The sequence below is a fragment of the Haliotis rufescens genome, unplaced genomic scaffold, assembly GCF_023055435.1.
Source record: "Haliotis rufescens isolate VD_foot unplaced genomic scaffold, xgHalRufe1.0.p SCAF_3, whole genome shotgun sequence".
Lineage (NCBI taxonomy): Eukaryota > Metazoa > Mollusca > Gastropoda > Lepetellida > Haliotidae > Haliotis > Haliotis rufescens.
Genome location: NW_025964001.1, coordinates 37,339,111 through 37,361,002, shown reverse-complemented (window position 1 = coordinate 37,361,002; position 21,892 = coordinate 37,339,111). Strand labels below are relative to the sequence as shown.

The 21,892-nt window shown below is 42.7% G+C and overlaps 1 protein-coding gene across 2 annotated transcripts; it reads left to right on the top strand.

Annotated features, from left to right (window-relative positions):
• Positions 1-372: 372 nt before the first annotated feature.
• On the top strand, positions 373-20,738 carry LOC124118756 (S1 RNA-binding domain-containing protein 1-like). 2 transcript variants are annotated; one of them, XM_046481017.2, is made up of 18 exons: positions 373-518; positions 1,640-1,866; positions 3,456-3,573; positions 4,794-4,929; positions 7,649-7,745; positions 8,069-8,225; positions 8,930-9,135; positions 10,014-10,171; positions 11,097-11,193; positions 11,879-11,986; positions 12,651-12,742; positions 14,613-14,695; positions 15,930-16,036; positions 17,371-17,547; positions 18,035-18,205; positions 18,549-18,634; positions 19,353-19,451; positions 20,352-20,738. In XM_046481017.2, the coding sequence occupies exons 2-18, from the start codon at positions 1,652-1,654 to the stop codon at positions 20,627-20,629; spliced, it is 2,385 nt and encodes a 794-aa protein (XP_046336973.2). In that variant the 5' UTR covers positions 373-518; positions 1,640-1,651; the 3' UTR covers positions 20,630-20,738. The 2 variants fall into 2 exon arrangements, with proteins under 2 accessions (XP_046336973.2, XP_046336969.2); XM_046481013.2 differs by lacking the exon at positions 373-518 and adding an exon at positions 679-940.
• Positions 20,739-21,892: the final 1,154 nt, after the last annotated feature.

Sequence of the window (21,892 nt, the reverse complement as noted above, 5' to 3'; positions counted from 1 at the left end):
ACATATAAAAGATAGCTACGCGATAAATCGCATAGAACAATCTCACTGAAGTCAGATCGCTAACGGTAGCGAGAACTAAGATCTGATATTAGTGAGATATAATGTGCATTATCGTATTCTTTAATCTATACACACATATATAGATATATGATATCACAAATGTGACGACTGATATGAAGTCATTGTCAACATGGATAAAAAATATACCAAGGGACTGAAGTTAAGAATAATTCAGAATAAGAGTTATTGTTTGAAAGATCTAATGCTTGGAACTGTACGAGTGGATGGTTATTTGAACGAAATGATCCAAATTTGTTGGGATTGCAAATTCGTCCGAGCCGCCGTGGACAATAATTGTGATGGAGATTGTTCAAGGGCAGGTAACTCTATTTCACAATCTAGTTTACGTGGGAAATCCGGCCGCGGTCTCAATACATAAAACAGCTACCAAACAGCTTTTATTTCCTGGATTGTTCTCTGCCTGCGCGAATAACAGATTCGTTTGGACAAGCAAGCAGGTTTGTGTTATAAAACCCCAAACACCAGTCACGTCAGTGTCGCCATTTACAATTTTATTTCTAGTGTAGATGAAGATGCACTTCACACATCACTGTGACGACAGCATCAACACATTATGGAGCAGTGTCGATGTAGGGAGTTATGATTATTAGTGCTGGAAGCTGCTGTAAAATCAATATCTCCATTAACCTTTGTGGCTCAGTGGTCACAGATGGTGGTAGGGGTGACGGAGTCAGTTATGATACAGATTCTCGTCTCGACTACACCGCTACTAGTTAGAGTAACGATAAATGCAGTGCGTTATATAACAGTGAATGTGGGATTTCTAGCGCACGGTTCCTATCTGGTAGCGGACTGCGGCAAAACATTCACAAGCAGTTCGGTATCTAAGAACAGTTTTGATTCAGAGACCGGTACCCCTGTAAGTTTGTGAATGATATCACGTGTCAGCATTAGCATCGAAGAATCTATTTTATTTATGTTTTATAAATAACTATTAGGCCAAGATCAATTCCAGTGTCGTGAACAAATTGTTTCTACTGTGTGTTTTCACCTGTAAAACAGAGACCTTATATCAGGTGTATCGGTAGGTCTCTGTGTAAACATGGACACTTAATACGATATTAAGCTTCCATGGTGTAATCTAAATTATTGCACCAAAGACACAACCCAAATTAAAACATGTTTTTAAAAAATTGTAAAGTTATGAGTTCATACAAACAAAAAAATGTTGGTTCTAAAGGTAGGCATGTGCAATCATTTATCAGGTACAAAGTCTGAACTTTTAAGTGCTATCACCATCATAACATATGTTTTCTTGCCAATATAGATTTCTAAAATGATACCTACTTCTGGATCTCCTATTTAATGCAATTTAAATTGCCATTTGATCTGAGGCCGAAACATATAATGAATATGATTGTCGGCCTACTAAGCATGGCTTTACGTCACTTTTAGCAATATTCCAGCAATATCATGGCGGGGGACACCTGAAATCGGCTTCACACAATGTACCCATATGGGGAAGCGAACCTTGGGTCTTTGGCGTGAAGAGCAAACGCTTTAACCACTTGGCTACCCCACCCCCGTCGACCTGTTGACGATATCATTTGTTTTATAGATTGTCACAGACATGCCTCCCAAAGGGAAACAGATTGAGCCAAGTTGGCGGATAGAAGATGTGATTGCCGATACAGTCGACACATCACAAGACGTCGCTCGCAGTTTGATCGAGATGATGGAAGAGGGAGCCACCATACCCTTCATTGCCAGATATCGTAAAGAGAGAACAGGAAGTATGGAGGCCGAGAAACTACGAGAAGTCAGCAGCCTTCTCGATGATCTCAAGTGAGGATATTTGAGGCACATTGATATAATGATTGTAACAAAACTCCTATTCTGATCACAAGGAAGATAGAATTGTATTCTTTTGGAATGACAGAAGCTGAAGAATGTGGCTTTTGAATTTTTTAAAGTCAGAATATATTGCATGATATAGCTAAACAAAGTATACCATTGATATAAGTATTATGGCAGACACACCTTTCAAGCGGAAGGTTTTAGACACAGGACTACCCGAACCCGTGGTTAGTCACGTGATATATTGTTTAATGACAAAAACTCACTTTAGCTCAGTGGTTACATGACAAGTCGCTAATGTTCGCATTTCTTTCTGACGATGCACACACTCCTTTTGACATGTATATGTTTGAGAAAAGATAAAGCTTCAGTCAACTTCAGTGAACGCATGATCTGATTGTTTGATACATGTATCTAAATAGTTTCAGCCAGGGCTGCAGTAAAACAATTACCAATCAGACATTTTGTTCCCAACTCTTGAGACTTGCAGCGGGTACCTGGGTAGGGTCGGGTAATTGGGGGTTGGGTACCCGGGTAGTAAATTTGGACTCGTCCCAGCCCTAATACAGTGCACACTTTTGTTTTTTGTTGAGTAACATGATGCAATCACGTGACCTGATCCAAGATGTCTGACAGTCGAAATGCTTATAACGAACTATGGTTATAACATACTAAAATTATTGGTCGCTTTGAGTTTGTTGTAACCATAGTTTACTGTAATCTGCGTCCATCAGAATAACTCTAAGAGTTTCAGATTACTTTGAATACATGTGGACAGGTGACCTCTTATCAGTGAAAATGGGGACCTGAAAGTCAGTGGGGCTCTTTAAAAGTTACTTGAAAAGGAGGAACATGTCTTGTGGTGTCAGTGACCCAAACCCCCTTGTCATCCCATCCACCCATCTTTAAATTCTTCAATCATCTCAACTGAATTCCTGTACATTTATCAGTTACTCTTAAACACACAGTATATGTACAAATTGTATTGCAGTCCCCTAGGGCTGGGACGAGTCCAGATTTACTACCCGGGTACCCATCCCCCGATTACCCGACCCTACCTGGGTATCCACTGTAGGTCTCAAGAGACAGGTACAAAATGTACCTTAAGTTACCCATCCCAGCCCTACAGTCCCCTATGATTTTGGAGCATTGGTAGCCCAGTCCTCTACTCCCAGTACTCAGAGTTGCATCCCTTAAGAGTGCCAGAAGGCTAAGATCTTTGTTTGAATCCCAAATATTCCCTTATTATGATTTTTGGTTTGTTAGCATCATACTTGTGCTCACTGGTTTCACCAAATTTAAAACGTCTGAGACCTGCATCACTTTGGGCTTCCTTCCCACGTTAAACTTGAAAGCAGAGATGTAACTGAAATACTGTTCAGGGCCCATGTGCACAAAGCAATCTTAGCACTAAGATTATCGTAACTCCCATACTTCAACATAGGCTTAAGATGATCTTAGCGCTAGATGGTTTTGTGCAAGAGGGTCCAGGTGTTGCACCCAACTCACTCCTTTTTGATTCAGTGATTACGCTATAAAATTTCAATATCACAGAATAATGCACTGTTTTATTCCAGGAATGTAATGTCCAAGATGTCGTCTGTGTACAACAGCATTGAGTCTGCGGGTAAGATGAACCGAACTCTGGCTGCTGCATTGAAAAGATCCACCTCTCTCACTGAAGTAGAACACCTGGTATGTAGCGACAGCATAACTGACACGCATCATTCTTGTCAAACGGAAGAATGATATGTCTTTGAGCTAGGGCTGAGACGATACACCAACTGTTGTATCCGATACGTATCACGATACTTGCATGTGCTCTTATCTGTGGTGTGTAAGCCATCTTTTTCATAGACAGGATGGCTTAATACCTGGCATACCTATGATTTACAGTTGGCAGTGATGTTGGCAATGGATGAAAATATTTATGTTTTCACTACTCATTTTCACTAGTAATAAGTGTTTGTTGTATCATTTACTTGAGAATACAGTTAAGGTAAAAATCGATACTTTTTACTTGGTGTGTGATTGTGATCAATACTTGTATCGAGAAGTAAAAGAAATTCGCAATACTATTAAAGTGGGAACAGATCCAGAATATACAGACTGCGCGTGATCTAGGTTGTCTGCAGTGAAATAGCTAGGTGTAATTGATGGTTTGGTGATGTTGCACAGCTATACTCAGAGCTCTAATCTGCATATTTCTGTAAAATATGGAAAATAGATCACCATTACCCAATTAATTTTGAGTTGCATGCATACAAATCTTCATGAAACCAATAGTAATACCAACACTGCTTGTCCTTTTTCAACTTCCGTGCATGTATTTATTCACAGGGGCGGTCGGGTAGCCTAGTGGTTAAAGCGTTTGCTCATCTCGCCAAACACCCGGGTTCGATTCCCGACATGGGTACAATGTGTGAAGCCCATTTCTGGTGTCCCCCGCCGTGATATTGCTGGAATATTGCTAAAAGCGGCGTAAAATCATACTCAGTCAGTATTTATTCACCGATCTTTGTCTACTGATCAAATGCAGTCATCGTACATACTTGAACTCTTCTGCATTGAATTATGCATACAAATAGTGTAACATCCTGCTCGATGTGAATTTGGCATGTATGTATCTGTTTTGAGTTAGTGCAACTTGTTACACACTTGGGGCAGCACACCAACAGACAGAAATTATAAGTCACCTGAATCAACATTTTAGTCAGAATTATTTTATGAAAATGTCGACTCAGTTTAAAAATGCCCAATAGACTGGAGTGAAAAAAATTCAAAGAGTGTAAAAATATTTTGACTACCCCAGGAAAGTATTAATACCCCAATGTGAATGATAACTTGTGAGTAAATACTAAATGACTCAAAAACTATCTGGAGCCCTGTATAACATTACTGCTCTCCCTACTCAGTACGCCCCCTATAAGCCGGGACACAAGGGGAGTCTTGCAGAGAGAGCTCGCAAACTTGGCCTGGAGGAACCAGCATTACAGATTCTAGACGGAAAGCATGTTGAACTGGAGAAACTCGTCAGGCAAGGTGAAAAAGGTGAGAGGTTATTCTCTGGATTGAAACAATAAAATAATCGAATCCGGACCAGTCATCATGAGCATCAATCTACCCAATTGAGATACAATGACATGTATCCTCCAAGTCAGCGAGCCTGACCACCCGATCCCGCTAGTCGCCTCTTCATGGGCTGCTGAAGACCAATTTTAAACTATAATCTTTGAGAGTTCATGTGTACAATGTAAAGTCAGTAGCCAGCTCTACTCCTTATCAAATTGCAATCAGTTTGATTTAGAAATAAAGGTGAGAGGGTGTTAGTGTGAGGATGTGTAATGGTAAATCAGCAATATTCTCGTGTCGTGATGACCTGTAAGTAATCTGGATGAGACAAGTCAGTTGTGAGCTTCATGATCCACTCAGGGTACACACAATCAACCAGGTGACACGTAACCAACCAATCCCCATTTCCGTCCCCTGATGCATGCATGGAGTACTGGGGATCTGCTCAGCCTAAGACTGACAAGGGGGACAAAACAACAGTAAAAAATTATTTACTGAAGTCAAAGAGGGACTGTGCTCCAAGGCCTGTTACCCATTTTCAGTGTGTGCCAAAGATCCAGCAAACCATGATTGTCGTAAGAGGTGACTGTGCCTGTAGTAAGAGGCGACTGTGCTTGTAGTAAGAGGCGACTGTGCTTGTAGTAAGAGGCGACTGTGCTTGTAGTAAGAGGCGACTGTGCTTGTTGTAAGAGGTGACTGTGCCTGTAGTAAGAGGCGACTGTGCTTGTTGTAAGAGGTGACTGTGCCTGTAGTAAGAGGCGACTGTGCTTGTTGTAAGAGGCGACTGTGCTTGTAGTAAGAGGCGACTGTGCCTGTAGTAAGAGGCGACTGTGCTTGTAGTAAGAGGCGACTGTGCTTGTTGTAAGAGGTGACTGTGCTTGTTGTAAGAGGCGACTGTGCCTGTAGTAAGAGGCGACTGTGCTTGTTGTAAGAGGTGACTGTGCCTGTAGTAAGAGGCGACTGTGCCTGTAGTAAGAGGCGACTGTGCCTGTAGTAAGAGGCGACTGTGCTTGTTGTAAGAGGCGACTGTGCTTGTAGTAAGAGGCGACTGTGCTTGTAGTAAGAGGCGACTGCTTGTAGTAAGAGGCGACTGTGCCTGTAGTAAGAGGTGACTGTGCTTGTTGTAAGAGGTGACTGTGCTTGTTGTAAGAGGTGACTGTGCTTGTTGTAAGAGGTGACTGTGCCTGTAGTAAGAGGTGACTGTGCTTGTAGTAAGAGGCGACTGTGCTTGTTGTAAGAGGTGACTGTGCTTGTTGTAAGAGGTGACTGTGCCTGTAGTAAGAGGTGACTGTGCTTGTAGTAAGAGGCGACTGTGCTTGTTGTAAGAGGCGACTGTGCTTGTTGTAAGAGGTGACTGTGCTTGTCGTAAGAGGCGACTGTGCTTGTAGTAAGAGGCGACTGTGCTTGTTGTAAGAGGTGACTGTGCTTGTAGTAAGAGGCGACTGTGCTTGTTGTAAGAGGTGACTGTGCTTGTAGTAAGAGGCGACTGTGCTTGTAGTAAGAGGTGACTGTGCTTGTTGTAAGAGGTGACTATGCTTGTAGTAAGAGGCGACTGTGCTTGTTGTAAGAGGCGACTGTGCCTGTAGTAAGAGGTGACTGTGCTTGTTGTAAGAGGTGACTGTGCCTGTAGTAAGTGGCGACTGCTTGTAGTAAGAGGCGACTGTGCTTGTTGTAAGAGGTGACTGTGCTTGTAGTAAGAGGCGACTGTGCTTGTAGTAAGAGGCGACTGTGCTTGCTGTAAGAGGTGACTGTGCCTGTAGTAAGAGGCGACTGCTTGTAGTAAGAGGCGACTGTGCTTGTTGTAAGAGGTGACTGTGCCTGTAGTAAGAGGCGACTGTGCCTGTAGTAAGAGGCGACTGTGCTTGTTGTAAGAGGTGACTGTGCTTGTTGTAAGAGGCGACTGTGCCTGTAGTAAGAGGCGACTGTGCTTGTTTTAAGAGGTGACTGTGCCTGTAGTAAGAGGCGACTGTGCTTGTAGTAAGAGGCGACTGTGCTTGTAGTAAGAGGTGACTGTGCTTGTTGTAAGAGGCGACTGTGCTTGTTGTAAGAGGCGACTGTGCCTGTAGTAAGAGGCGATTGTGCTTGTAGTAAGAGGCGACTGTGCTTTTAGTAAGAGGCGACTGTGCCTGTAGTAAGAGGCGACTGTGCCTGTAGTAAGAGGCGACTGTGCTTGTTGTAAGAGGCGACTGTGCTTGTAGTAAGAGGCGACTGTGCTTGTAGTAAGAGGCGACTGCTTGTAGTAAGAGGCGACTGTGCTTGTCGTAAGAGGCGACTTTGCTTGTCGTAAGAGGTGACTGTGCTTGTCGTAAGAGGCGACTGTGCTTGTAGTAAGAGGCGACTGTGCTTGTTGTAAGAGGCGACTGCTTGTCGTAAGAGGCGACTACGACATCAGGTGGTCAGGCTCGCTGACTTGGTTAAAGCATGTCAGTGTATCCCAATTGCGTAGATCGATGCTCATGATATCAATCACTGGATTGTCTGGTCGAGACTCGATTATTTACTGACCGCTGTCATATAGCTGGAATATTGCTGAGTGCAGTGTCAAACAACAAACAAGACAATAGCCTAGATGTTTCAATCAACCCCTGTGTGAAATAGTGACTTGTGTATATATACAAGTGGCAGTCATTGACTGGTATACTATCACTATGTTGGTACATATTAATGCATGTGTTTAAACTCGTGGCATATATTTCAGGTTTGGCTAAGCCACATGACATAGAGACCGGCATCCAACACATCCTGGCGGACATCATCTCAAAGGACAAAGAGGCCATGGATGAAGTCAAACGATTGTGAGTTGTTTCCCCTCACACAGATGTAGCTCTTGTGTGCAGGTGTGGAGACGTCTAATGTGTAGCTGTTGTGTGCAGGTGTGAGACCTCCAATGTGTAGCTGTTGTGTGCAGGTGTGAGACCTCCAATGTGTAGCTGTTGTGTGCAGGTGTGAGACCTCCAATGTGTAGCTGTTGTGTGCAGGTGTGAGACCTCCAATGTGTAGCTGTTGTGTGCAGGTGTGAGACCTCCAATGTGTAGCTGTTGTGTGCAGGTGTGAGACCTCCAATGTGTAGCTGTTGTGTGCAGGTGTGAGACCTCCAATGTGTAGCTGTTGTTCGCAGGTGTGAGACCTCCAATGTGAAGCTGGAGAGCAGCAGAAGTAAAACAAGCACCAAGAAGGATGCTGAGGAGACAAAATCTCGAGCCCCAGACGACAGCCACAAGTTCGAGCAGTACTTTGACTTTTCCTGCCCCGTCAAATATATCAAGAGTCACCAAGTATGTCATAGTATTGTATTGTGAGTTACGTTTTGCACCATAATTTCGGTATTGATTATTTAGTGCCGAGTCAGCAAGTTGCATCGCCATTCACATTTGGCTGTACATATAACATGATCTCATTCAAATCTGATCTTTATGCTCGCAACCGCACACAAACATCTGAGGACAACCCATTACTGGTCACATCAGAACGGCCTTTAGCAGACTTTGACTGACCAATGAACTGACTAACAAGAAGTTGAAATTAGCCGAAAGCTGCTTTCTCAAGCTTTACGACACCTGTTTTAAACTGGTGACTTCCATTCTAGGCTACGCTTTGATAAATATTTTTATCACGAGAACCTGATCCCGTAAGTCGCCTCTAAGGACAAGCATAGTCACCTCTTGTGGTGGGTAGAATAGGTCTTCAGCAACCCATGCTTGGGGCGACTCATGGGATTGGGTGGTCAGGCTCACTGACTTGGTTGATGCATGTCATCGATCCCAATTGCGTGGATGGTTGCGCATGATGTCAATCACTGGATTGTCTTGTCCAGACTGTATTATTTACCGACCGCCACCATATAGCTGGAATATTGCTGAGTGCGACGTTAAACAACAAACAAACCAAACCAACCACTTTTGGTGAGCATGGTTGCTGAAGACCTATTCTAACACAGATCTACATGGGTCTCTGGTGTAATCAAGATATTGTGTTGCAGGTGCTTGCATTAAATCGGGGTGAAGACAAGAAGATCCTCACTGTGCGCGTGACCATCCCGGATTATGTGAAGAATCGACTTATAGGCAGCTACACCCACAAGTTTGTGAAGCACTGGTCATCTCCGAGTGTGAAGACGCTGATGTCGACCAGCATCGCTGACGCCGTCAACAGACTCATCCTGCCGCAGACCTGCAGACATATCAGGTGACGCCCTCTATACTCACAACATATTCAACTTGAGTTAAAGACTTGAATCCAGCTTCTGCAGTAATTTTCATGCAAATGTTTGCTTCCAACGTGTCCAATAATTACAATATGTGTGGATTGACCATGTCATGCATATCTTATCCAGTCAGTCATTGATTTGATTTCAATGAGACTTGTGTCTGTTGTTCCCCATATGGAAGCAAAGGGCATAATTGCTTTGTCTTTGTTCTGTACAAACTGAAAACTCAAGGGTGGAATAATAATAGTCTATTCATATAGCGGCAAGTTCCAGCTAGTCTGCTCATAGTGGAAGCCTCGGTGGCTGAGTGGGTTAGATCGCTGACTTTGTGTTCTGACTAGGTGCTTCATTCTGGCAGTGTGGGTTCAAATCCCGGACGGGACTCAACCCAAAAACGTACAAGAATCTGTACTTTACTAAGAAAGTGTTATCCCAACTATAACATTTATTGCTCATTGCCTCCTTTTCATTTTTTGGTGTATTTCCTTCAAATACTCCCACTACAGAAACAGCTGAGGCAAACATTTGCTTTTTTCATGTAAGGAGGGGCATTTCCGATCATGATATGTTAAAAATTAAACTAAATATTGACATAAACTGCTAAAACAGTAATGCCATGACAGAGTAAATATAGTAATATGAAAGAATGGTGGCCCTTAACTTATTTTTAGTGGTACATTTACCAATTATGGATTGTATTTAACCACTTGACAACTTTGAAAGGGTGTCTCGGGTTGATTATTGGTGTCATTACTGGAGGTTTCTAAGATGTCATGATGCGGAGACTCATTAGACTCACAGCGTTGTACAAGGGTGATGATAAATATACATTCAGTGAGAGTCTCTCTGTCACCAGGTCTGAGTTGACAAAGACAGCAGAGAAAGACTCCATCCTTGTGTTTGCCTCGAACCTGAAGCGACTACTTCTGACTCCACCCGTCAGGGGAAAGACGGTCTTTGGGATTGACCCCGGGTTCAAGAATGGCTGCAAGACAGCAGTTGTCTCCCCTACAGGTGGGTGGACCAATTTTCAACAATGACATTGATTAGTTTATTCTTGTGTACTAAAAAGATTTGCCCAGTTGTTAGAAATATCGAACATAATATCCTTAAAGTCTTTATGGACAGCTGTGTCACTCTTTTTTTTTATCTATCAGTTCACATGAAATTGCATTTGTTTACTTATTCTTAGAATATTTTACAAACCTTTCCAAGTGGTTTTTGAGTTCACTTATCATACAATGTGTGATGTTTTAAATCTACTCTTGTGTGAACCCATTTCATGTGTTCCTGACTGTTTTACAACAACAAAGCAAAACATCCAAAAACTATTGATATTAGAAAACAACTTTAGTCCAGATGAGTTGCCCTTTTGGTAAGTGTAAATAGCTTGTTGGAGTCCGAAGTTTCATTTTTTTAATGAAAGCTCGCTCGTAGTTGTGTTTTCTTCTCTGCAAACATGTGTAGATATTATTTTAAGTGTGTGTGTGTGTTTGTGTGAGTTTGTGGGTGTGGGTGTGGGTGTGGGTGTGGGTGTGGGTGTGGGTGTGGGTGTGATATATACTGAACTTAAAAATCAGAATTTGGGTGTTGTTTTGTGGTGTGACTGTCACTAACACTATCATGAAACATCTTTTATCATGACCCCAGTATTATGATACGTATCTTACTGGGACCTCACTATCATGATACAACTTTTATCGTGACCCAACTATTATGGTACATATCTTACTGGGATCTCACTATCATGATACATCTTTTATTGTGACCCCACTATTATGATACATTTCTTATTGTGTCGCCACTATTATGATTTATATCAAATCACTCCCCATTATCATGGTAGGTATCAAATCATGACTGTGTATTGCCCAAGCCCTAGAATGCACTGACCCAGTTGATGACTATGTGATGGCTGCACCCCCATCTTGCACTGCAGGAGGAATACAGACGACTCAGGTGTTCTACTTCCTGGAGTACAAGTCTAACAAGGCTGCCGAGAAGCAGAAGCTGGTCAACATCGTTAAAACATTCAGGTAACTTTGTCCATAGGGAGGAGATATGTACCATTCCGTTTACCACATGAGCTCTCACAAAGTCCCAGCAGTGAGTTTCAGAAGTAAAGTCCATAAGTGAGTGAGTGAATGAGTTGGGTTTAATGCCGCTTTTAACAGTTTTCCAGTTATATCATGGCGTGTCAGCTTAATGTGGGAGGAAAGCCCGAAGTGATGCAGGTCTCAGACGTTTACCACTTCGGTGAAACCCACGAGCACGGGTATGGTTCTGACAAACCTAGAAACATAATCGGGGCGAACCGGGATTCGAACCCACAATCATAGGTTTCTGGCGTGCCCAAGGAATGCAACTCTGCACAGAGAATCGTGGCGCCTTAGACGACTTGGCCACCCGTGCCCCCTGTAAAGTCCATAAAGATATATTTAGTGTTTTGTTTGTCAATCCAGTGTGAAGGAGTTGTTTCTGGTTCTCCTCTCTGATTCAACATATGTCTGTCATGGCAGCCATATTCGGAATTCCTTCAGGGAAAATATCTGTTCATGTATATATATTTAAATCCATTTCAGATGTTGATGTATCAATGTTGTGCATGATATTAAGCCAAATATGCAGGTTTGCTATTGATATTGTGATGCGAATCACTCTTCCTTAGGTGTACCTAAACAGTAGACACTCCTCTTTAGGTGTATTTACATCACATTGCAGGTGTGAGATGATAGCAATCGGGAATGGTGTGGCATGTCGACAGACGGAGCAGTATGTCGCTGGCCTCATCCAGGAGAAGGCGTTCGGGGAAATGCAGGTCATGTACTGGTGGGTGTATAGTACATGCATCTTCCCCTTCCAACGATGTAGATGTAGAAGGGCGTGGACTCATCCCACAGATGACATCCATACCTTGTCAGCATGCTGATAGGGTTAACCTCTTTGGTTATGTAAAGCACAGATTCTAGTACTTTTTTGGGTTGAGCCCCATCTGGGATTCGGACCCACACTACCAGAGTGAGGCACCTCATCGCTAGCACACAAAGTCACCAATATAACCCATTCAGCCAACGAGGATTCAACAAAAATGAAATCTGACAACTGGTAGTCCAGATAACATACTTTGTGCACCCCTCTGACAAGTGTGAAATTGGCACATCTCCCATGCCGAAAGCTATGAACACACAATGCCATTTAGAAAGCGGTCAAATGTAACAAATGTTAAATTTGGGATAAGACTTTCTTAGGAAAGTACAGATTCTAGTAATTATTTGGGTTGAGTCCCATCCGGTATTCAAACCCACACTGCCAGAGTGATGCACCTACATTGTGTAACCCTCAATTATTCCATTATGGTAACAAACAACATGTATCACATCACATCACAACACTTGCTGCCATGATACGGATGAGATGCTACATGAAAACTCTTTCTCTCACTCATTGACTGCAGACATTAGATTTCTGATGGAGTTTTGTTGTTTCATCCCAGCATCGTAGACGAGAGTGGAGCATCCATCTACAGCGTGTCAGATGAGGCCCAGCGAGAGTTACCTGACCTTGACCCAACTCTTAGAGGAGCAGGTGTGTCCCCTGTCCTGGATACAGATTTATATTCATCATATCATAACATGATTATTAGAATTACTGTAGTAAGGTTTATGGTGTAGTGGTATAGCGTCTGTCTGGAGAGAGCAAGGTGTGGGGTTTGATCCCCGGTCGCGTCAGGCCAAAAGATGTTTAAAGATGGTACTTGTTGTTACCCTGCCATGCGCTGGGCACTAAGGGGCTAAAACAAGAACTGGTCGGCTCGGAATCAGTATACTGTGTCTGAGTGCGGTTTTCATGTTAAATTGCGGCATGGTATCTTAGTGGGCTAGCACTATAAATCAGCATCAGTCCAGACCAGTGCATGTTGCTATGTAAGTGCTTTAATGGTGGGGCAACGTTAAACCCCTTTTCACGTCTCCCCACCTGTAGTAAGGTTTGATCGTGTTAAAGGCAGATGCCTGCACTGATCCAGTTGGGATGCACGCCCACTTTTTTTGTGTGTATATGACAACATGATAGTTTCTTAAACAACTTTTTCCAGTGATGGGAATAAAAAGAGCAAATCTCATTAAAATCAGATCTTAGTTCTCGCTACCGCTAAACAAAGATCTGAGGACATCCCATTAAGGGTCACGTCAGAACGACCTTTCGCGAATTTTTACCGACCAATGAAATGACTGACAAGAAATCGACATTAGCCAATCAGAAGGCAGCTTTCTTGAGCTTTACAACACAAGTTTCAAACTGGTGACTATGCTTCGAAACATATTTTGACGTATTCTCGATTAAAAAAATTAAAACTGATTAAAAGAATATTCTGGAATGGCTTATAGATGGCGTAGATTGCATGGATATAATCATAAAACCCGTAACTGTCGTTCGGAATACCCCGTGTTAAATATTTCGTGGTTGCATGATTAGAAAACACATTCCGACTGTCACTTTCATAATCTGATAAGTGATGCTCTGATTGATTGGATGAAAGGTCATTCTGACGTGACCCTTAATGGGATGTCCTCAGATCTTTGTTTAGCGATAGCGAGAACAAAGATCTGATTTTAATGAGACTGAAAAGGAACACACAACAGATTTTGTTGGGTGCAGGGTATTCATTGCCATGTACCATTTGGACATTTAATAGACTATTCCCGATTTTGAGCTATTTTGCAATTCATCGTTTGCATTTTGAGCAAAACGGACTGTAGATGTTAACTGGCTCTCAGCCATGTCACTTGGGTATTATATGGAACCCCATTTGTCAGTGTCATGGATCATCTTCCGCGATGACTCCTCTTGTGTCTGTATATGTAGGAATCTATGGCAGATCTCTAGGGGGTGGCAAATTAGTCAAATTTGAGAGAGAAATTCTTTTGTCATGTGACGTCTTGGGTGAGATGATGTCATATTCATTCTTGCTCTCAAGTCATGTTGACGCGTTGTCAGTGAGGGATGCTGACCTTTTTATCATGGGCTTCATCCTTTGTTTGCCCATTACAGTACGAAGCATCAGTTCCTTTAATAGAATTAGCTGATATTTATACAAATGTATATTCTCTATTGTCCATTATGATTTGTCTCAAGGTCAAAGTAAGATCTGCCATAGCTGGGAAACATGCCCCAGTTGAAAGCATCCCCCTGACAGGTGTAGGCTGTACCACTGATCTTACAAATACATAGGATACGGTCAGGTAGCCTAGTGGTTAAAGCGTTTGCTCATCACGCCGAAGACCCAGGTTCGATTCCAACATGGGTACAATGTGTGAAGCCCATTTCTGGTGTCCCTCGCAGTGATATTGCTGGAAAATTGCTAAAAGCAGTGTAAAACCATACTCACTTACTCGTGGCTGTGCTTTACATGTGGTTGTATACTGAATAAGTGACACTTTGGGTTTCCTGTTTCCAGTTTCCATAGCAAGACGACTGCAAGATCCCCTGGCAGAGTTGGTCAAAATTGAACCCAAACATATTGGTGTGGGCATGTATCAGGTGAGCTTTTTACACTTACCTGGTAAATGTATTCCTCATCTATAATCTCTGGGATGTATCTGTGAGCTATGTCCACCTCATCTGCAGGCTCTGGGATGTATCAGGTGAGCTATGTACACTTGTCTGTGTGGTAAATGTGCACCTCATCTATAGTCTCTGGGTTGTATCAGGTGAGCTATGTCCACCTCATCTGTAGGCTCTGGGATGTATCAGGTGAGCTATGTACACTTCTCTATGTGGTAAATGTCCACCTCATCTGTAGGCTCTGGGATGTATCAGGTGAGCTATGTCCACCTCATCTGTAGGCTCTGAGATGTATCAGGTGAGCTATGTACACTTCTCTGTGTGGTAAATGTCCACCTCATCTGTAGGCTCTGGGATGTATCAGGTGAGCTATGTCCACCTCATCTGTAGGCTCTTGGATGTATCAGGTGAGCTATGTACACTTGTCTGTGTGGTAAATGGGCACCTTATCTGTAGGCTCTGGGATGTATCAGGTGAGCTAGGTCCACCTCATCTGCAGGCTCTGGGATGTATCAGGTGAGCTATGTCCACCTTATCTGCAGGCTCTGTGATGTATCAGGTGAGCTATGTACACTTCTCTGTGTGGTAAATGTCCACCTCATCTGTAGGCTCTGGGATGTATCAGGTGAGCTATGTCCACCTCATCTGCAGGCTCTGGGATGTATCAGGTGAGCTATGTACATTTCTCTGTGTGGTAAATGTCCACCCTATCTGCAGGCTCTGGGATGTATCAGGTGAGCTATGTACACTTGTCTGTGTGGTAAATAGGCACCTTATCTGTAGGCTCTGGGATGTATCAGGTGAGCTATGTCCACCTCATCTGCAGGCTCTGGGATGTATCAGGTGAGCTATGTACACTTGTCTGTGTGGTAAATGTGCACCTCATATGTAGGCTCTGGGATGTATCAGGTGAGCTATGTCCACCTCATCTGCAGGCTCTGGGATGTATCAGGTGAGCTATGTACATGTACCTGCTCATATGAATGTTCTCATCTGTAGGCTATGTAGACACTACCCATGGGTACACTTAACATCTGATCCTTAGGCCTGTGACAAAAAAATCAGAGGGACTTTGCTGCAATTTAATGTTCATTGAATTCTGCAACTGAAACCATCTCCTTGTGTTAGAGCACCATCTTCCTACTTTGTATATTGTAATGTGGGAGATTCTGGCTATAAAACAACATACTTTGCATGATGTGGTCCGCAGCATGACATCGCAGAGAGCAAGTTGAAGACAGCTCTAGATTCGGTGGTGGAGGAGTGTGTCAGCTTCGTCGGCGTGGACATCAACACTGGCAGCGAGTGTCTGCTCAGGTCAGTGTGTACCTTCATTGCCATTACACCAGGTATCAACCTCACAACAGACTTGTCCATGGATATTGATGATTGATGGATGATGATACACATCATTATCTGCTTGGACACTAACTTCTGTATCTTCGAAATCCGTTTCCCTCATCAGTTCTTGTTCTGCTTGACAGTCAGATGGACAATTCATCTTCATGCAGTGTTTTCAGTTGATTATTATCCCCTGGTTATTATACCTCTGACCTCAAAGGACGGGGGTATGTTGGTATACCAAGGAATTCTGTCCGTCCGTCTTTCCGAGGAGTGGGGCCCAGGTGGCCCAGGTGGCCCAGTCGTCTAAGGCGCCGCAATTCGCTGTGCACAGTTGCGTCCCTTGGGCACGCCAGAAACCTATGATTGTGGGTTCGAGTCCCGGTTCACCCCGATTATGTTTCTAGGTTTGTCAGCACCATACCTGTGCTCGTGGGTTTCACCAAAGTGGTAAATGTCTGAGACCTGCATGACTTCGGGCTTTCCTCCCACATTAGGCTGACACACCGTGATATGACTGGAATACTGTTAAAAGCGGTGTTAAACACAACTCACTCACTCACTCATTCCTTCCTAGGACATTTTTTGTGTGACCTGTAACTGGAAAACTACTGCATGGATTCTTTTCAAAGGGAACCATTTTCTAATAGAAGAAGTGCAAAGTTTAATTTTGATATGTGTATTTTCTGAAAAAAATATGTTTTTCATGTTGTGATATTTTTTTTACTTCAACATTTGTGCGACCTATAACTTAGAAACTATTTCATTGGTTCTTTTCAAATTGGGGGTACAGTTTCTATACTACCTGGTAATAGGAGAGAGGTGCAGTGCAAAGTTTGATTTTGTTAAGTGGATTTTCTAAGAAAATATTGCTTTTCTGATGTTTTGAACTTAGAAATATGTTGGAGTCGAAGTCAGGTCATTAGTGAGCCCTGCTCACTTTTTGTCTTGTTGTGGGTAATTTTTCCCTTTGGAGTGTATGATGTCTATCACCGGTCTGCCTGGCCCAGACTTATATTTACAGGTGTAAATCAGGTGGAAAACAACATTCACTCCAAGAGCAGATCCAGCATTTTAGAAATGGAGGGATCCAAAATATCAAAATCCTCTCTCAAAAGGGTGGGGTCGGGACCCCCTGGATCTGCCCTTTAGATCCGCCTTTGCACTCACTCACTCACTCAGTTGTCACTTCTCAAGACTGGATACTATTTTCCCATGATGTCACTTGAATGGGAGTTGTCAGGACTTCAGCACAAGCACCAGACAGTGACACACGCCATGTTACACAGGTGTATGTGTGTGTGTTTCAGGAGGATTGCAGGGCTGAATGCAACCAAGGCAAAGAAGATCCTGGAGTGGCGGGAAAAGAATGGGGCGTTTGCCAGTCGGGAACAGCTGCTGGGCATCAAGGGGCTGGGTCAGAAGGGGTACGAGCAGTGCGCTGGCTTCATCCGAGTGCTGCACGACTTCAGTATGCAGGGGGAGAGGTACGAGGGGTGTTTAATAAGTTTTGCAACTTCAATATAAGACCAAGATGCAGAATATCTTTTGCACTTTTAATTTTCAATATAATCTCCAATATAATCTCCATTCACCTCAATAGACCTATTCCATTTGTCCTTTAAGCTTTTAATACCACTTTTTTAGAAATCCGCAGATTGGCCCTCTAACCACGCCTCTGTGGCAGCCCTTATGTCCTCGTCATCCTGGAAGCGTCTTCCATGTAGGGCAGATTTCATTTGCCGGAACATGATATAGTCACTGGGGGCTAAGTCTGGGCTGTAGGGTGGGTGATTTAACTGAGAACATTAAGAACATTAAATATCATTATTTGGGAGATTTTTTCCAATTTCAATGGAAAACAAGTAACTAACAATTCTGTTTACACACCTTAAGGAAAGAAGTGGGAGTACAACAGGTATGCATGATATAGGATTTATACACCATTTACTTGATACGACGTATTATATCCAGGCCAGACGAGGATGCTGCAGTCGAAGCACCAGGCCCATCAGGCAAAGGGAGAAAGAGGAAAGCTGGCTCAACCAAAGTGTCTGCCAAAAAGAAGAAATCAGAAATAGACTGTACCCCCAATCCACTAGATATGACATCCATCCATCCTGAGTCCTATCACATAGCAACAAGGTGAGTCAGTGATATATCCACAACACATTATACATGAGGTCACATTAGCTTTACTTATATACTTAACCTGTGGTGTTTAATGGTTAGAATAGGTCCCAGGAACCTATGCTGGTTGTAAGAGGCGACCAAATGGATCGGGTGGTCAGACTTGGAGACTTGGTTCGTTGCGAGTCATTGTACCCAAACAGAGTTGATCATTGCTCACAATATCGTCCACTGGATTTTCTGGTCCAGACACAATTTTTTATGGGCTGACGTCATTCAAGTGGAATATTGCTGAGTGTGGTGTTATATAATATCCTGGATGATCAAGGATGGTTATGTAATGTCGGGACTGTTTCAGACTAATGACAGACACTGGAGTTGATCCCAAGAATGTTGGGCAGGAAGAGTTTTGTGAGGAAATAAGACGATTCAGCAAACACAAAGGTGAGGGTAGCTCTTTAGATATATTTCCAATAATCATGTGTTCATAGATCATGTGACTCTCAAAATGATTGGTCGGTTTTGATTGGCCAACTGAAGTAATATCGTGTCTTACTGCATCATTAATTACAGTGTGATATGTCATTTATTGTTTATGATGTCACAAACTGATTCTGTTGTCATCAGAACAACAGACTGGCTCCAGTGATTTGGGGTTGTTTTTGGGACATTTCGATGGATTTTCATCAATTGTAGACAAAAGTGGTCCGGGAGTTTTGTCCCTTGGGCACACCAGAAATCTATGATTGAGGGTCCAAATCCTGGTTTGCCCTGATTATGTTTCTAGATTTGTCAGCACCATACCTTTGCTCGTGGGTCTCACCAAAGTGGTAAATGTCTGAGACCTGCATCACTTCATGCTTGCCTCCCACATTGACCTGACATAACTGGAATACTGTTCACAACAGCGTTAAACCCAACTCACTTCATTTACTTTCTTTAAATGATGAGGAGAAATGTCTAGCTTTACCTGCTTGAAACTTTGCATTAAGTATAACCTGTCCCGAGTGAATAAGTATTGCAAGGCTCTGTCTATTCTCTAACTATTGTCTACAGAGATTCATGAGGTCCAGGGTTTGGATTTGCTTGTTTCCATGACAAAGAGTTATTGCTTCTCCTGTGTCTGTGGTCCAAGGTTGGTGTTTAATGTTTGTATTGCCAGGTGTTGAGGAGCTAGCCAGGACGTACAACACAGGAGCTCCCACCATCACCCTCATCACTGATGCTCTCAGTCAGTCACTGACCTACGACATCCGCGACGGTAAGTGTGAAACACTCCCAACTTGACACTAGCAAACAACCCCAATTCAAAGATAAACTTCAGAAATGTAGAAATTTCTCATCATTATTTAGGCAATTACTGAAAAGTGTTTTCCTTATTTATAGCATTTACATGATATCAACCATAATGTACTGGTCTTGTCCACAGTCATTCTTATGGGTGTTCCATGCTTGTGATGTTCTGAATCTCCCTTGTTATTCGAAGAGACAATTTGATGCTATATGAAGTGTGAGTGAGTGAGTATGGTTTTACGCCGCTTTTAGCAATATTCCAGCAATATCACAGCGGGGGACACCAGAAATGGGCTTCACACATTGTACCCATGTTGGAATCAAACCTGGGTCTTCGACATGACAAGCGAACGCTTTAACCAGTAGGCTACCTGACCGCCCCGCTATATGAAGAGATTGTTAGTCCAGATGAGTATGCATGGTACCTGTATTAATGGCTTGAGGATTATTTCTCAGATGTGGCCCAGCTGTTTGAATTTGCTAATCATCCTTTCGAGATTTGCTGCCTGATGTTAGCTCACCTGGTCCATATTCCTGTAAATAATTTCCAAATCATTTGATGTCATTGGGATTTGGGATTTACATAAATACTGAACAGCATTAATTTTTTCTTCACTGAACTTAAGGTATCCAATGGCAGTGATCCAAAAGCCCATCTCAATTTCCAAATTGCACAAGACCGGGGAATATGTCATTTCCTGATGATGTTTTTAGTTCATGTTTGACCTGGTGTCCTGAATTTGGTTCTAGAATATGGAGTAGGCCAGGTTGGCTTTCCTGATTTTTATTCAACAGTTTACCTATAATTACATGTAGAAGTGGGAAGAATAATTGACCCAGGTAGACATGTGTCTTCATTCTGTTCCAGAGTATGATAAACCGCTATTCAAGAAGGGTGTGATTGCAATGGAGGACCTCAAAGCTAAACAAACACTGACAGGCAGAGTGACAAATGTGACTCATTTCGGGGCATTTGTGGATGTAGGGGTGGGTCATAATGGACTGATCCACACAAGTCAGATGAGACAGGGCCTGGAGGGGAGACAGGGTGTGCAGCTTGGAGATAACGTGAACGTGGAAGTCATCAATGTCGACCTCCAGAAGAAGAGACTTGGCTTGAAACTACTGGGTTTTACCAAGAAGTGATGTGATAATTATGTTGTCTTTGATTGATACATGAAGATGTACAAATCGTTACCAAGTGTTTGTTTGTTTGTTTGGTTGTTGTTTAACGCCGCACTCAGCAATATTACAGCTATATCGCGCACTCAGCAATATTACAGCTATATGACGGTGGTCTGTAAGTAATTGAGTCTGGACCAGACAATCCAGTGATTGACATCAAGAGCAGTTGGGATATGATGACATGCATCAACCAAGTCGCCGACCCTGACCAGCAAGCATGGGTTGCTGAAGACCAGGATCTTCACGGGTCGAATCATTAGTGAGTGAGTAGGTGCAATGGACAAAAATATATACGTTTTCACTGCTCATTTTCACTACTCATTTTCACTAGTAATTAGTGTTTGGTGTAACATATATTAAAGAATACATTTAAGGTAAGAATCAATCATTTTTACTTTGTGTGCAATTGTGATCAATACTTGCATCGAAAAGTAAAGAATCACGATCCACTACAAGTGGATACAATAATGAATATACAATGAGGGTACTTGGCTTGTCTGGTCTCACCTGTCTGATGAAGTTGCAGGTACAAGTGGACAAGTCATCTTTATCAGTTCACAAGATAAGAAAAATTATGTCTTTATTATGTAGTCAAACACTGTTGTGTCAAACATTGATATGTCGAATTTACGTTTGTCTCGAAGTAAAAGCTTGGTCCCTGCATATTCCTTCTTTGTTCATCATTTTTAACCTCTGATGTGTCGAAGTTACGGTTGTCAATTTCAAGTCCCAAACGTGTACTTTCAGCACAAATTTACAAGACGATCTCGGCACGACTCGTCGGTCGTCACAGCTCAGTTAACAAGGCTGTACTTATTTGTTGACCTACTTTTGAACACCATGTGTTGAGGCATACAAAACGTAGATCCGTCAAAAAGTGTTACACTGTGTGAAATTTTGATTTCGAAATAAACAAAGCTTTTCTTTCAACATATACAAGCATTCCCTTGACATATTGTACACGTTTGTAAGGTGAAATCACCTGATATGAGATAAAATGGTGTTTTCTTTAGATACAGTTACAAGCCTTGGTATGAAGGAGTACCAGTATGTTTCATGTATTCATACCATTCAATAAAAATGAATCAGTATTCATGTGGTTCATGTTTTATAGGGAGGCACGGTGGCCCAGTCGTCCAAGGCGCCGCAATTCCCTGTGCAGAGTTGCGTCCCTTGGGCACGCCAGAAACCTATGATTGTGGGTTCGAATCCGAGTTCGACCCA

What these genes read in the sequence shown, in the direction of transcription:
- LOC124118756 (XM_046481013.2), top strand. Translation starts at nt 731, where the DNA reads ATGGTGGTAGGGGTGACGGAGTCAGTTATGATACAGATTCTCGTCTCG. An exon ending in AACATCGTTAAAACATTCAG is followed by an intron (nt 11,194 to 11,878) that starts GTAACTTTGTCC and finishes ATCACATTGCAG; the next exon opens with GTGTGAGATGATAGCAATCG. An exon ending in TTCAGTATGCAGGGGGAGAG is followed by an intron (nt 17,548 to 18,034) that starts GTACGAGGGGTG and finishes TATTATATCCAG; the next exon opens with GCCAGACGAGGATGCTGCAG.